Raw genomic sequence first — 15,965 nt, 5'->3', positions numbered from 1 at the left:
GAAGCTTAACTGAGCTATTCGACCATAACGTAACACAACACAACATTTCCTGAAATATTAAGTTAGTGTGATTTACTTCGCTTGGAGGAAACACCACTTTAAAAAGGCTAACAGTACAACCAGGTTAAGGCTTTTCGGACATTTTACTGCTCCCGCGCTAATACTCAAATACCTAAATTTAATCGTGAATTTGATGTAGTATATTTCATGTTGTGTCCAGGATTTATATAGCAACAATAAACTTTAATTAACAACTAGTGCACATGAGCGGTTGATATTAATCAACTAGAATGTAATAAGGTTGTTTTAACTACAAGCTACTCTGAACTCACCACGGTATGTCACTACCGTTACTATAGAAACGAAGCACAGCCCGGGATTGCTAACGTTTGCTAGCTTACTGCAGTATAGACTCATGTAGTTGTTTTATTTTTTATTTTTACAACAAATGGTGAGTTGGAATTCATTTCTTCCATATCTGCGGTATGAGTACCGTGTGTGGTCAAAGTTAGAACTCCAGTTACAGCTTGAACGACCCGAACTGGTAGCTGTACTGTGACGTTAGCTTAGCAACCACATGATAGCATAACAGCTAACATTACGCGAACTCAAACTAGTTAGTTCGATCAGTAGGTTAGGCTTTTTTAAATACTGGCTTTTTGGAGAAGCCAAGTCAAGTTATATAACATTGAGACGCAACTTTTCAATAAAAACCGGTGCTAAATAAGTTAGTTAACTAGCTAATATCTATGGGTGAGCACTGATGCTCGTTAATCGTTAGCTAAAGCTTTACGTTTCCGTTGTTTGTACAGCTTATTTCAAACATCAGCTGTTGAGCCAAAGTATTTTCCAATAGAGAAATAAGAGTGGCGTTAGAGATTCACCCAACAAGGTTAAATGACCGCAAAGTAGTAACAAACGCCTACAAAGAGACACAAGGGAGTCACAGAGGGATGCAAAGTGACTACAAAGACAACACAGAGATAACAGACACACAAATGTTAAGGCCTAAAGATATACCAAATTGTCACAAAGATATACAAAAATAAGTGGCTACAAGCAATATTTTGTGTGTCTTTCAGTATGGGTGTCTTGAGCGGTGTGGGGCCGTCTCATTATACGTAGAAAGTAACTTAGTACATTTACTAAAGTACTGTGCTTTAGTACAGTTCTGAGCTACTTGTATTTCACATGAATAATTACATTTATAGAGCTTTTACTCCCTACACATATTTCACAACTATAGTTACAAGTTACTTTCTAGAAAAAAGATTTTAAAAGCCTTTTATGAGACAGACATAAAATATAATGCATTAAAAAAACTACAGTAAAGCACCACAACATAAATATAAAATGGACTTGGTAAAGATTGTACACAGTCCATTTACTAAACTGTAACCGAGGTTACATTTAGAGAACAGAAATGAATACACTTCTGTACTCTTTGTCACTGAAATGTCAATGATTCAAAACTGTATCACCGTATAGTAATTTCCTGCAAAGTGTTTTCCAATAAAGAAATAAGATTCTCATTATGAATTTACCTAACAAGGGTAAATTTTAAGAGTAAGTCCCTACAGTATTATTATGTACGTTAACTGAGTGATTTCAATCTTACAGTTACGATTCTACTATATAATATAGAATACATAGTTGTACTAAGTAATTTAAATATTAGGCTTAAGACACTCAGTAGTATATAAAATACAAATTACCAGACTAGGATAAATATTAAGAACCTACAGTATTATATATTGCATTGTTGCCATTATTGTTGACAATTATCTTATGTTTTTAGTTCATTAAGTTGTATCATTGAGCTCCATGTTTTACACAGTATATTTGGTGAAGCATATTGGCTGGTGATTATATTTTGGGTTGTTTTGACTTTTAAAGAAAACTCAACTGTCTCAGATTGAATGATACCTTACTGGTTAATGTAGTAGGTTAACTACTTTGACATACATACTCCAAATCAGTATCAGTAGTAGGTTTACACTTAACAGTATGCACTTTCTCTGCTCAAACAAGACAGTGAGATCACATCTAACTTGCCTGTGGTTGTGGGCAAGGTAATCTGTCTAAAAAATAAATAAATAAAATCAAAGAATACCTGAATTTGGTGTTATCCGCAATCTTTGGCAAACAATACAAAGTTTGACTTTACACTGCACCTACAACTTCCCCTCCTATAGCAGAACAGAAAGACTGTTTATTTTCTTTGCCTAACCAATCAGGGTCATGCGGTTGAAGCTTTTTCAAGTCAACAATAGGTAAAAGACACCTAGGACATATTGTTCTTCACTGACATGCTCACATCAGTGTTAAGGACAAAGTCTTCCATTCACCTGACTTGCATGACTTTGGGCTGTGGGAAAAAAAAACTCGAGCTCCTATGGTGACCATCTGCATAGAAAGTGCTGGAAGCCAAACAGGCTTGTGTTGCTATGAGGCAGCAGTGCAAACAAATGATTATTAGTGTGCACTGCACTTAATTATTTTTTGTTGACAAGATGAATGAAATCAGGTTAAGTTCTGATGCTGGCTCATCCTACATCACTCCAACCTGCTTTTTACAATCACACTTTTTCAACACTATTGCAACACAGTTACTTCTGGTAAGCTGCCATACTAATAAGGATTTTCAAAAACCTTTAAATGTTAAGTTTCTGTGAACATAGACTTGCAAAATATGCGAACCTACCTACCACAGCCGACAATTGCACTACACTCTTGGAAGGAACATTTAGCAATGTGAAATTTACATGGATTAGGTAATCCAGCACTGTAAATAACAGACTTACAGATATTTCTGTCAGAACTACATTGTCACTGGGTAGTTCTGTAGCTGAAAGTAACATTTCAAAAGTACACACTGCTTTGCTTTGCTTTGCTTTGCAACAGTCATACTTTTGACAAAACGAAATGTAGACCTAATATTTACTATATAGTATGTCTTAACTCAAGTATGGTTCATGTCTGTGCAAGTTGATTTCACAATCAGAACACTTGCTGGCAAGAGAGGAGGAAGGCACATTTGAAAGTATCAAAGACCAAAGGTTACACTGAAGAAGAATTAATAGTATTGTAATGTGATTTAATGTAAGTTAGAAATATGTGATTTTTAGAAAAGGACTAAAACATAGAAGTACACTTTAATTGTGTGGACAGTCAGGAGTTTCCTTGGTTTCACTGAGTGTAATTGTGAAACCATTCTAAATCTGTAAACAAGGCCTGTACAAATATATTTCACATTAATATCTTAATTTCAATTTTTATTTTTAGGCAACATCATGATGTCTTTATGAGCTTATTACATTTCAAAATGGGCTATTCTCTGGCTTGTATCTGATTTGATCTCTGTCTCGACTCTTTCAGGAGGATCGCTTCGCCTTTCTTGCTGAGTGGTATGACCCCACTGCAGCTCTCCTGCGGCGCTACCAACTGTTCTACTACCCTAAAGATGGCTCAGTGGAAATGGTACACATATATTACTGCACTTATTGATTGCTTCTGCTTTTTTAAAGGCTTTTTATAACAGAAAAGCTGGTGTGAGAAGAATCTATCAAACTTTTCTGCCCCAGAATTAGAGTATTTAAGAAGATTTATTAGGCAAAGTGTCAATATTTTTCCTGCATCAAGGAATTTTTGGTGTCCCCACAGAGAAATTTTCACCAGTGGCAAAAGAAAATCACCAGCACCATAAAACATGGAATAGGGAGTAAAAATAGCGGTTCAGTTTTTTGACCAGCTTCATTTGCCCAAGCATAATACATTTTTAAAAAAATCTAAAATAATATGCATTAATTTATGTCAAATAAGGAAAAGACACACTTGTTATTTTTACTGTACATGGCCTGATCACGCTCACTGAAGTGCGTAATCAACAACTAAAGGTTTATTCTGAGCCAGAAGCCAACCCTGAATGTAAACATTATCTTGATGTAAACTAACTGTGCATGACACTAACAGCATGTGAATAAAACTTTGACAAGAAAGATGATTTTATAAATTTCAATTTTAAATTGGCAGCTGTATGATTTATTTTGTACATATTTTATTTATTTTTGATAAACCATCCTATTTGCTTTCATTTTCAGTTTGATGTAAAGAACCAGCGAATATTTTTGAGAAGGACCAAATACGACAACATTCATCAAGAGGACTTGTTTGTTGGGAATCGAGTGAATGTGTTCTCTCGGCAGCTAAATCTGATCGAGTATGGGGATCAGTTCACAGCAAACAAACTTGGCAGCAAAAAAGAAAGGTATTGTTGGTTCAGACACTTTTTGCACACCTTATAGTGTTGTAGATTACATTTTAAGTGGATAAAATGGACATTTTTGCTCATCAGTTTACACTCAATAACTCATAAGGACAAAATAAAAACGTGTTTTTGAATTTTCTTTAAATTTATTAAAAGTCCATAACTTAAATTTCTAATTTACAAAAGTAATCAATTCCTTTACTGTGGCACTCTTAGTTGTTGTCAGATTCATTTTGTTTGCGTGAATAATCCTTGAGGTGTGTGTTGAACTTGATTAGAGTTCTCCTTTGTCAGGCTGAATTCATTAGACAGAGTTTAGAAAGGCACGCATCTGTACATAAAAGATCCCACAATACACACTGCATGTCAGGACAAAAGCCAAACCATGAAGTCCAGAAACTCTCTTTAGACCTCTGTAATAAAACTGCGGAGAATCAGAGATCAGGGCAAGGATATAAAAACATTTATAAAGCTCTGAGTGTTTCCAGGAGCACAGCAGCCTCAATAACTGAGAAATAGAAGAAGTTTGAAACCACTAGGATTTGTGCTAGAGTTGGCCGTTGGGTCAAATAGAGTAACAGAGCAAGAAGCGCCCCTCCAATGAACTATGGTGGTGGCAGCATCGTGCTATGGTGATGCTGCTCAGCAGCAGGAGCAGGAACACTGGCTCAGAACTGAGGGGAGGATGAATGAAGCCAAATCCACAGATGTCCCTGAAGAAAACCTGTTCCAGAGTGCAACAGACTGAGACTGGGGCAACAGTTCACCTTTCATCACCACAGTGAACCAAAGCATACAGCCAAGACAAAGCTGGAGTGTCCTCTGGTCAAGTGTTTGACTGTACTTGAGTGGCCCAGCCAAAGGCCAGACTTAAACCCCACAGAAAACCTGTGAAGAGACCTGAAGATGTCAGTTCACAGACATTTTGCATCCAATCTGACGAAACAAGACTCAAAGCTGTTACAGCTGCCAAAAAGGCCTCTAAAAGGTACTGAATTAAGGGTCTGAATACTTTACTGTGAATGAGAAATACCAGGTTTTGATTTTAAATAAATTTGTACATGTTTGTACTACATGTTTTCAGTTTGTCATTATGAGTAGCTGACTATAGGTTGATGGAGAAATTGATAAATTTAGCATTTTAAAATTAAATCTACGACACACTATAGTGCCAAAGTGAAGTGGATACTTTGAGTAGCAATTGTATTTTTGATAACATGTAAATATACAAGATTGACAAGCTCTTGGTGTCCATGTGTAGTTTTTTCTGTGCTAGGGATATAATTTGCTTTCTGTCATACATATAGTGAAGTGCAACACCCAACCTTATACAATAGCAACACACCTGAAGACACACGCTGTTGTTGTCAGTTTGTATCGTGTGTCTGACCTTGATGAACTTCCTCCTGCTAGCTGTGATTTTTGATGCTGCTGAATCACACCTTTTTCCCTCTCACTGTTTTTCCAGAACTCTCGCCTTGATAAAGCCAGATGTAGTTACTAAGATAGGTGACGTCCTTGAATTGATATACTCCTCCAACCTGATTGTGACCAAAGCCAAAATGACAAATCTTACCAGGTAAGGTCAAAGCCTCTCTGCACAGCGTTTAGTAATAATCTTACAGCCATCCTGTGATAATGTATCAGATAAACTCTTGTCAAAGAGGGAGACACAGGCGGTTTGGTGCCTGTATCCTCATGTAAACAGATGGATGGCTCTGCTTTCTCACACACATTGAGAACATATGGCATGTCAAGGGGCAGACAAGGTCAGAATTTAATTAACTACTAACTGTTTTATCAGGTGGTCATTCATAATGGAATCATATTATCAAACCAATTTCTGCCTCATATAACAGAGTTTTCTTTAAGGATCGTTTGAAGTAGAGCACTTACCGGTACTCAGTTAAGTAAACATTGAATTTAGGACTTTGTCCATCCATTCATTATTTGCTGCCTATCTGGGGTCAGGTCAGGGTGGCAACAGGCTAAGCAGCTCATTCCAGATGTCCTTCTCCCGAGCAGCACTTTTAGCTCCTCAATGGATATACCAAGGCATTTCCAGGCCAGATGAGATATGCAATCCCTCCATCAAGGTCTGGGTCTACCTCTTGGTCTCTTTGTAGTTAGACATGCCCAGAAAACCTCTAAAAGTAAGGTGTTTTGGAGGCATCTAATGAGGCGTGATGGTCAAGTACAATGCCCATATTACTGTTGATGCTGCACGGATCTGCCTGTCCATCTCATGCTACAATTACACAACACTTCTGAAAACGTCACTTCTGAACCACCCCTGAGATACTTCAACACCTTCACCTGAGGCAGTGACCCCCTCAGCAACTCTGAAACTGTAAAGAGCTGGCCCGCTATTCCACGGCCAAGACACAATCTGCATAACCCCTCCTGGATCTGCAGAATCACCAACATATTCCTCCGAAAAATCGTCACCTTATCATGGTGGAGAGGTTTATGTTTCCCTGTTTTCCTAGCAGTTACGTTGTTGGGGGCAGTAGCACATGGTAGAGTCTAGATTCAAAGATCCCCTATGTATTGACCAAAATAGAGCTACCTCTACTGGAATAGCGCACCCGGGTCTAGTAGAGGAACTCGCCCACAAGTACCTGGGGCTGAGTCTTAATCAGTCAGGCTCCACTGGGCAATACCAAAGACACGACATGGAGTTGCCACCCGGTAGGATAGGTTTAGGGGTCAGGAGCAAAGCTAGCTGGGCGGCAGGCAGAAGCGGGCAATCAGGCGTGCTAACCTCTGGCACCATAGACTGGTTCTTGGAACTAACTCTGAATCTACACATATAAATGTATACAGTTTATGTGGATTCAGAGCCTTAGATATGTGAGTGTGTGTGTGTGTGTGTGTGTGTGTGTGTGTGTGTGTGTGTGTGTGTGTTCAGACCCATTAGTGACTCACCTTAATGTTCTCTTTAGTTGCTTGGATTTTTATATTTTATTTATTTGTTATACTTTCAAGTATTTCTTCACATTGCCTACAATATAATTATGTTGAGAATGTTGATTTAAAATTTAAGAAAGCCATCTCATGCACACTAGGGCAGCATATTAGGAAAAAGTAGGACATGACAACAGTGTCCTCAAATTAATTTCCTGCAAATTCCATTTAATTTGAGCAGTTGTTTTCGGGAAATTCAACTAAAAATGAACTAAAGTCAAAGCTGATACAGTCATGTATCATAGTCTTTTGCCATAATTAGTACCAGTTTACCAATATTGACTCTCTTCCCCCACACACATCATATTAGGGATTTCCATATCTATTTCTTAATATTAAGATGTAACTGTTTTGAAGTCTTCTCTGAGCTGCCAAGAGTAAAATTCAGTTGGACAAACACAGAACCCTGGTGGAAAACCCACGAACACATGAGATCAGAGTAAAGTGTAATCTTATTCAAATATTGTGACCTTAGAATTATTTTTTATTTCACAAATAGGTAAGAAGCTGAAACATACAGAAATACCATTGACCTCTGTCTTTGCCAGTGATTTAGTGCTCAGTGTTCAATGCAAGATTGTTTGACCACTGATTAACTCTTTGGTTTATGGTTTTCTTACATTACAGCAGCCAAGCGGCAGATTTTTATGTGGAACACCAGACGAAGCCTTTCTTCACGTGAGTGCCTGTGTAAATCATTAATCAGATTTTAGGTTTCTGCCATCATCATTAACAGAAACTGTGATAATGATCCTGGTGACACCGTGGTGACATTTGAGCACATTTAATGCAGCTTTTCCATTTTTAAATGAGTGCGTCATTCCAGTGTTGCTCCATTTTGCAGTAACCTGGTACAATTTGTGTCCTCGGGCCCTGTGGTTGCCATGGAGCTGATGGGTGATGAGGCCATGTCTATCTGGAGGAGACTCCTGGGACCTGCAGACCCTGCTGTGGCTCGGAGGGAAGCACCGCAGAGTGTCCGTGCCCAGTTTGGAACAGATGGCATCAAAAATGTTGGGCATGGCTCTGACTCACTAGCTGCAGCAGCACGAGTGAGAATGTTAACCTCTTCACTTTATTCATCCTCTTGTAGCCCATGTTTTGCATTTCCAGAGACAATCCAGGCCACTAAATTGTTTTGATTCTGTTTGTTTTGTTAGGAGCTTGAATTTTTTTTTCCTTCCACAATTGGCCATGGTCCCTCCAACACAGCCATCTATACAGACTGTACATGTTGCATCATCAAACCTCACGCCATATCAGAAGGTAAGTATACTGACAGTATATGCACCCAAAGATTGTTATCAATAATACTACATTTAAGCTTAAAATGAATTAATCCCCTTAAAATGAATTAATCCCCTACTAAATTAGTATTTAGTAGGGGTATTTTGCTTGACCAACAAGTCTCATCTGGCTAAAAATGACATAAATGAGTGACGAAAAACACTAAGACATTGCATTAGAGATGTTATTGATAAATATTCACAATTTTGATTTATTTTTTTTTCACTAAAAATGTAATGTCCAAAGTTATTCATACCCTATACTAAAAACACTATAAATTCAGAACAGCTGACATAGTAGTTCTCTAGTCAGTTACTATTCAGCTGTAGATCATGGCCAAAACCAAAGAGTTTAGTGAGCTATTAGGTTCCATTAGTGAGAAAGAGTTACACATTGCGGCTGCTCACGAGATAAGGAAAGGCTGTGAAGCCATGAAGTCATATCAAAGTGGTTTCAAGTTTTAGTGGCTACAGTGCAAAACATTTTCAAAAAGTACAAGGACACTCTACAAATCTCAAAGGAGTTCATAGGAAGTGAGAAATGACCCTTGTGCAGCACCAAGACCAATCCATCCATCCATCATCTGTACACTGCTTAATCCTCACTGAGGTCACGGGGGGGGGCTGGAACCTATCCTAGCTGACACCCTGGACAGGTCGCCAGTCTATCACAGGGCTACACTTAGAGAAAGACAACCAAGCACACTCACATTCACACCTACGGACAATTTAGAATCACCCATTAACCTCAATATGTTTTTGGACTGTGTGGGAAGAAGCCGGAGAACCCAGAGAATCCATGCTGCACGGGGAGAACATACAAACTCCACGCAGAAAGATCCCGGGTGTCCTCATCGGGACGCAAACTGGCAACCTTCTTGCTGCAAGGCAACGGTGCTTACCACTAAGCCACCTTGCAGCCCCAGCACCAAGACCATCCTGATGAATTTGAGCTGTTCTGGCAGCAACATCTCAGAACAGACACTGAACACGGTGGCGTTACCTGAAGTTGAGGGCGTGGCTTTGGTTTGGTGAAAGAAAAGATAAGCATCAAACCTCAAGTATAAATATCAATCCCTACTGTCAAGCATGGCAATGAGATTGTAAGACTTAGGGTGTTTTTTGAGCCAATGGGTCAGGTAACTTTGGCAAAGTAAACCACCTCATTAAATTTACAAGGTCTTGACCTTCCTCTGTTAAGCACTAGGAGATGACATATGTTGTGAATTGCGCTAAATCAATAAAATTTAATTGAGTCGAAATAATAAAAAAGAAAAAAAAACTAAGATTCTAGAGAAAAACGTGAGTCAGTCTGCAAAAAAACAAGACAGTGATCTTAAACATACAGCCAAGTGGCCGAGAAACGGTTAACAGAAAACAAGATAAACATTTGGGAGCAGCCCAACTAGCCCAGACCTGAATCTTACCAAGAGTCTGTGGTGGGAACTGAACACCCAGAGTGATGGCAGTGAAGCCTTCCAGCCTCAAAAGACCGGCAGATCGTCACAAAAGAGGAGTGGAGCAAAATCCAAGTGGAGACATGCAAGAAAGTTGTTAGAATTCGAAGAAATGTTTGGTTGCTGTGGTGGCAAATAAAGGCTTTGGCACCAATTACAAAGAAAAGGTGTGAATCCTTTTGGATATAGAATTGAATTAGAAGTAAAAAAAAATAAAGATTAAAAACCACAAATGATTGAAATTTAGCATTAACATCCCTCACACAATGTCTGTCTTTTGTCACCCTGTAATTTATGTATTTGTACTGACCTTTAATGTCATAACTTCTTCTACCTAAGGCAGTGCTTGTGTCACACAAAGGCACGACATGGTTACCAAATTTGGCTTTGGGTTTTTCCAAATCCCTGTCCTGATCCCTGTTCAGGGAGCATGCCACTAAAGCTCTGACCTGTGAAATGTGAAATTCTCTGGACAGAGCTGAAGTATGCACACACAAAGTTGTTGACTGAGGAGGGACCTGGGCTCGTTGTTCTCAGCATGTAAGGCCAAGTGCTGTGTGTTAGAATAAACAAGCTCACCAGAGTCCCACAAAAATGAATTTAATTTCTATTCTTGATTTTATCGCTTGCCCTCAACGGTCATTTGTTTGGTGTTTGATGTGGACAGGCTCGCCTACCTGACTATTTAGATTGATTGTAGTTTTTATCTAGCACCACCATCTGGTCAAATTCCAGTTTGTCCAACACTTTCAAGAATGCCCAAATACCTGCATAACTAATGACAATCCCATCAGCCTCAGTTGTGGTTTGTGTTTGTTGCTAGTGAATGTTAGCATGCTACCAAGCCAAACTAAAGTGGTAAACACATTAGGATTTAGTTCAATGTGCCTTTAGTATAGCTCTAGACTCTTATTTATGATCCAAAACTCTTCTCTGTATTGCATCATGGAACCTGGTCTATTTATCAGAAGCAAAAGTCAGGCTGGAACATCGTGAGCCAAGATGACATTTTGATTTGAAGATCCGCATCATCTCTCACAATATTTATTCAGCAGGAGAAGGAGAAATGATACTATTAATCATATTCATCTGCTTAGGGTCATTTTATTCCCAGTGTACACATCGTTCCCCTGTAGGGACATTTCGATCTCTGACAATAACATAAAGATAATGGCTGAATGATATGTTTGTGTGCCAGGAGTCTGGTGCTGTACATTCTGCTCTCTGGCACGACTTCTTGCCACACCTACATGGAATGGAGCCATTATAAATGTTATTTCGGTCGTTATTACAGCCATGCTTTTCCTGTTATGACGTGTTGAAATGTTTGCTGTGAGAAAATTTCATGAAAGAGAACTTGTTAAAAAAAAAAAAGACACACACACACATAAGCATGAACATGTTTTGTTTGCCTCTGGGCATCGTTGAGCAGCTGCTAAGCTCGCTACCAGCCGCAGTAATAAATGACCTCAAACAGAAAGTATGCATCTGTATGCATGTTTCAATTAATACTAGTTGTTATTGACGGTGCTAATTTATCACACACACAGTGATAGTATTGTAATTAGAAACTGTGTGATATTAATCTTTCAAATGCTCTCTCTTGTGTTGTCTTTTAGTTTTGTCAGTGTATCTTGCTGTGAAAAAAAGCAAAGTAAAAGGTGGTTGGCAGAAAGCCGTTGTTTTTGGTTTTGTGTTTTCTGGTGAAGATGCAAAAATGTAATGTAAAACCCAACATCAAATTTGTCCTTAAAGTTTTTTTACTTATCAAAGAACCACAGATAAAGATGTTAGTTTAGTTTAGTTTTGAGTGGTTCTAATTGTTTAATGTTGCTAAAGTTCATTTATTCAAATATTTGTAGTGCATGTCTGTAGTTGAGGAGCAGTTTACACAACCTTACAAAGTCCAACCACAAATTTCTCTGTGCTCATTGTGGTTTGGCTACTTAATGGGTGTTATATAATGATAGTTCTTTTGCTCACTTAGACAAGTCATTTGTTGTAGAGAGAAAGCAGCTCATCTGAAAATGTTTTCAAATTCATAATAACCCTGATGATAAAACCAATCTGAGTACATTTTAACCTGCTGTGATATTTTATGTTCACAGTGTAATAGAGGCAGTAAGTATTGTCATCTCTTCATAATTTGTTAAATGGCCTGGTTTAGGTCTGCTCAACTGTTTTTTTTTTGTCAGTTTTAATGAGTTGTTTTGTACAAGCACTCCACCTGGAGTAGTGGAGTAGTTAAAAACATCAGAAATTGCGCAAAATACAGTATTAGCGTAGTTTTAATGTGAGCACAGGATGTTTACCTTCAGACGTGACGTGACATATTTGATCTGAGCCAAAAATAGTTACCCAGTGTGAGTGGTTTCACCAGCGGAGGCCGAACTGGGATCGTCAGTCAGTTCAAAGACAAATAGTGCCAAAAGCCTTGCTCAGATTTCCCTTGAGAATCACTTAAGAGGCTAATTTACGTGGCGGCTACATGTACAGGACACAGCAAATCATGGTGGCGATAAAGGAAGTTGTGACTGAAAATGCACTCAGACATGACTGGAATAGAGAAGCTACTGTTGCCAGGCACCCAGAATAGGATCTCCTAGCAACAGCACCAGCTGCTTTTGGGAGCTGCGTTGAGCGTGTGCCTATCGGAGGCAGGCTGCCGGCTGTTGCCTGGGGAGGGCGCAGAGGACTCAGGAGGTGGTTTCTCACCTAGTACACATGACTGGACTGTGTCTGAACCAGAGAGAAATTCATCGACACTCACTGTGGCACCTGGTTCAGAATGAAAGTCATGACTGCACGCTGAGGCGTTCAGAATTAATGGAAAATGTCTTGTCTGCTGAGTACACAGGCTACTTTTTATCAGGATGTCAGCCTGAGATTATGAGACTGGCGCCTTCATTCAATTATGTGTCTGCTGCAGCCTGACCTTCACTGTCACTGCTGCACCTTTGTCACTGCAGCTGTACCGTCTCTACTCTAATGTATGGCCACATTGACAGAAACTACAGCTCTGTATGCTGCTTTCTAAAAGGCTGACTGTCTGGACAAAAATAATGTTTCCTGTAATAGACAGGACATCTGTAATACAGTCCCACTGTACTTTGTCCACAGGAGACATTGAGGTCATTGCAACCTAAGATAATATTGATGTCTAAATAGCGGTGTTGGCTTCATAGCATGTTCAATAATAAACTCTCCAACCATTTTAACTGTGTGCTTCGAATAACTGTGACTGCTGCTTAAGATGCTGTTTGACTTGGATCACAATCAAGTTTATTGTGGCAGTAAACACATTACTTGTCAATCTGTGTAAACTCATAAAGTAAACTCATAAACTCAAAGGTATTAGACTGGTTGGTTCTGTGCAGTCGCAGAACCGATTCAGTGGATTCTGGTTCCTGATCAGACAAACAGCTCAAAGCAGAATCCTGTTTGATTGAAACATCGTCAAGCATAAACTAACACTGACAGTTATTTCCCAGCCTGCTAGGAAAAGCATCACCTCACATAGATAAGAACAGCTTTGATGTGTTCACAGGCCTGACTGGGAAGATCCTGAACTCCATATCTGCAGCTGGATTTGAAATCTCAGCTCTTCAGATGGTAAACACACACATATATATATCATACATTCTCATATAGCTCAGCTTTACTCGTGCACTGATGTAATACGAGCTCTGTATTGGTTTCCTCTGATCTACCCCAACCTCCTAATTGAACTCGGCATCCGTGATGCAAGCGGTGACCCCTCACAGTCTATTCATTTTGCCCCATCAGATGTGATGTAGTAGGACAAAATAAATCAATCAGTTTTATCACTGTAGCCATGCTGGGGGCGTTGGCCATGAAAGGGAGTAAAAGAAAAGTGGACATTAGCAATTCATGCATGAGCCTTGTTCCAAGGATACGATTTCATATCCTTCATGTTCGTGATGTTACATTAGTCTTTTTTGGATGGAAATTACGCAACACTTTTGTGATTGAACAGCTGCTGTTACAATTCAAAGCACATACACTTAGTAAAGTAGTTCTATTTGATAAAGAGAATTCCCTTTATTTTGTCTGCTACAGTTGTTTCTTCATATTTAATCTCCTGCAGTGCAGTCTCCTTTTTTCCATTTTGCATTTTCATGTTTGTCTTCATGAGATATATTTTCCTGTCACAGTTTAACGTGGATCGGGCGAACGCAGAAGAATTCTATGAAGTTTATAAAGGTGTTGTCACAGAGTATCCTGTGAGTATGAACATTGTTGTACCACCACAGCAAGTCTCTGCAGCATTGTTCTGTTAATTGCTGCTTTTAAAGATAGAAAAACAAATGTTGCACAAAAAAGAAGAGTGACAAAAGATAGCCAGATTTGCAGTTGTTCAGTTCTTGATTTTTTGCCATTATCCGTATATTTCTTCCATCTAAAAACAAAAGTCTAATTCATTGTTACAGTTTTTTACTGTATTTCCACATACTCCCTACAGAGCATGGTGACCGAGCTGTGTTCTGGACCCTGCATGGTCCTGGAGATCCATGGCACCGACACACCAAAGACATTCAGGGAATTCTGTGGGCCCGCCGATCCAGTAAGTATTGTGTGTTTTCCTCATTATATTCTATTGCAGTTGTTTACTCAAGTAAAATGTCAAGAGTCAGTTTAGATGCTGTGAAAATCAATATATCCTCTACAAATGATTATCCATCAGCCTCTTTGTGAATAGAGTTGTCCAAATGTCCTGTTCACTGAAATGGATCTCTCACATTTAATATACACAACAAGCTTAACCCTGTGAACTCCAAGCTGTTTCTGGGCATTTGTAGCTCCTGTCACATTTCTCATCACTGTGGGCTCATTTTTCACTGTAATTTAAAGTCCTGCAACTCTATGAAAGCAGCACAGTCATGGAAGTAGACAGAACTCAAAAGTGTCTTCTGTGCTGTATAACTCGGTTATAACGCCATAAATAATAGACAAGAAAAAGCTTCACAGTTGTGTCGAGGAGTGCAGATTTTGTTTTTCTTTGCAGAATCTGGTTCGTGAAAATGCTTTACATTTGACATTTTTTAAATGAGGCAAATAGAATGGAGTGATTTTGTTGAAATATTGTGGTTTAGTAAAGTTTTTTGATCAAATGAAACATCACAGAGGATTTGTGTCAGAAGTTTATAAAGTTAAAAATTGGACAATTCTCTCTGTCTTTCCAGTCTCTCACCCTTATGAATGGCGTAATGTTAAGAAGCTATTTTAAAATAACATGCAATTCAAACTCACCAGCAGTTTTTGGATTGAGAGGGTTAAAGTAATAATGCAACAGTTCTGCAATAAATCCTGCCGTTATGAAATATTGTTCAGCATTACATGGTCAGGTGTTTCAAATTTGTAGTCTTTAGAGATAATATTGTTCTTATACTTCAAAAATTAAGCCATCTCTGCCTCTTCTTAAGTTTGGGTATTTAGCTTGTATAACAGAAGTTTTTATTGAGTGGAGGCGGTTCAGCCAATTACATGCCACTCCTTTTGTCTTGTAGCCTTGCATACCTGTAAGCCTGGCTAAATCTTTTGAGCCTAGTTTTTATTATGAAGTCTGCGATACATCTGCTGAAGTAATTAAAGCTGGCAGCTGGAATCCAGACCAAAAGTTAAAGGAGAAGCTTCGTATTTTTCATCTGAACTGAGTTACATATTTGGTTTCAAGCTCCAACTGGTTTAAAGTTGATTACATGAAAATAATATACAGCTGAATCCTGAACCAGACAATATAAATCTATGAGGAATCGTTTTTCTTTTAGCTCTTGCTTCGTCTTTTGTGGATTTTGTGACTGAGGCAATCAGATAAACGACTTGGCCCATGCAGTGATCTTATGTGTGTTTGTGTGAACACGTGTGTGCATGTGTATGTTCTGGGTGCTGTGGAGACAGAGCTGTAGGGCTGTGCGAGTGAAATCTAATAAGACGCTCTGCTTGGTTACCATAAGAATGAGAGACTAC

At 38.8% G+C, this 15,965-nt stretch overlaps 1 protein-coding gene across 1 annotated transcript in view; it reads left to right on the top strand.

Moving 5' to 3' along the window:
- The first annotated feature begins 346 nt into the window (after positions 1 to 346).
- nme7 (NME/NM23 family member 7) overlaps positions 347 to 15,965 on the top strand; it is a 22,341-nt gene continuing 6,722 nt past the window's right edge. The window contains exons 1-10 of the mRNA XM_008293321.1: positions 347 to 451; positions 3,379 to 3,480; positions 4,101 to 4,267; positions 5,736 to 5,846; positions 7,862 to 7,912; positions 8,079 to 8,286; positions 8,395 to 8,500; positions 13,525 to 13,589; positions 14,153 to 14,221; positions 14,461 to 14,562. Coding sequence (XP_008291543.1) covers positions 449 to 451; positions 3,379 to 3,480; positions 4,101 to 4,267; positions 5,736 to 5,846; positions 7,862 to 7,912; positions 8,079 to 8,286; positions 8,395 to 8,500; positions 13,525 to 13,589; positions 14,153 to 14,221; positions 14,461 to 14,562 — 984 coding nt within the window. The 5' untranslated portion in view covers positions 347 to 448. The remainder of the gene's footprint in view (positions 452 to 3,378; positions 3,481 to 4,100; positions 4,268 to 5,735; positions 5,847 to 7,861; positions 7,913 to 8,078; positions 8,287 to 8,394; positions 8,501 to 13,524; positions 13,590 to 14,152; positions 14,222 to 14,460; positions 14,563 to 15,965) is intronic.

This window comes from Stegastes partitus, unplaced genomic scaffold (genome assembly GCF_000690725.1).
Source record: "Stegastes partitus isolate 25-593 unplaced genomic scaffold, Stegastes_partitus-1.0.2 Scaffold873, whole genome shotgun sequence".
Lineage (NCBI taxonomy): Eukaryota > Metazoa > Chordata > Actinopteri > Pomacentridae > Stegastes > Stegastes partitus.
The sequence above is the reverse complement of the archived record's forward strand: the minus strand, read 5'-3'. Positions and strand labels throughout refer to the sequence as shown.